The sequence below is a fragment of the Tupaia chinensis genome, unplaced genomic scaffold, assembly GCF_000334495.1.
Source record: "Tupaia chinensis unplaced genomic scaffold, TupChi_1.0 Scaffold144952_1, whole genome shotgun sequence".
NCBI classification, from domain to species: domain Eukaryota; kingdom Metazoa; phylum Chordata; class Mammalia; order Scandentia; family Tupaiidae; genus Tupaia; species Tupaia belangeri.
This window is the reverse complement of record NW_006204812.1, coordinates 4,569,397-4,569,749: the sequence shown is the minus strand read 5'-3', so window position 1 is coordinate 4,569,749 and position 353 is coordinate 4,569,397. Positions and strand designations below refer to the sequence as shown.

Here is a 353-nt window from a genome sequence, read left to right as displayed (position 1 = left end):
GCGGTGCTCACCCCTCCCCCCGGCCCTGCGCCGCAGCCGGGTGGGCTCGGCTGGATGCCTCCTGCCCGGCTCAGCTTCTCTGGAAGCTTCTGTCCTCCCTGCAGAAGCCGGGGCAGAGGACATCCACCCAGGCGGCAGCTGCTGGATCCTCCACCTTCCCTCCCAGCCCAGCAGGCCTGCGCCCCAGGGTCCCAGTGGAGGACTCCCGGGCTCTGCCTTCCCCCTGCTCCGGGGTTGCCGGCCTCCAGGCTCGGGACCAGAGGAAACCTTGCTCCTCACACCGCATTGCTTTGGCCAGCCAAGTAACCCCCGTTTACTGTGGGCGCCCGTTAAAGAAAAGGAAAAAGGCTCAC

General features: G+C 67.4%; 1 protein-coding gene across 1 annotated transcript in view; it reads right to left on the bottom strand.

Annotated features, from left to right (window-relative positions):
• MATN3 (matrilin 3) overlaps positions 1-123 on the bottom strand; it is a 26,253-nt gene extending 26,130 nt beyond the window's left edge. The window contains exon 1 of the mRNA XM_006167681.3: positions 12-123. Coding sequence (XP_006167743.1) covers positions 12-123 — 112 coding nt within the window. The remainder of the gene's footprint in view (positions 1-11) is intronic.
• Positions 124-353: the final 230 nt, after the last annotated feature.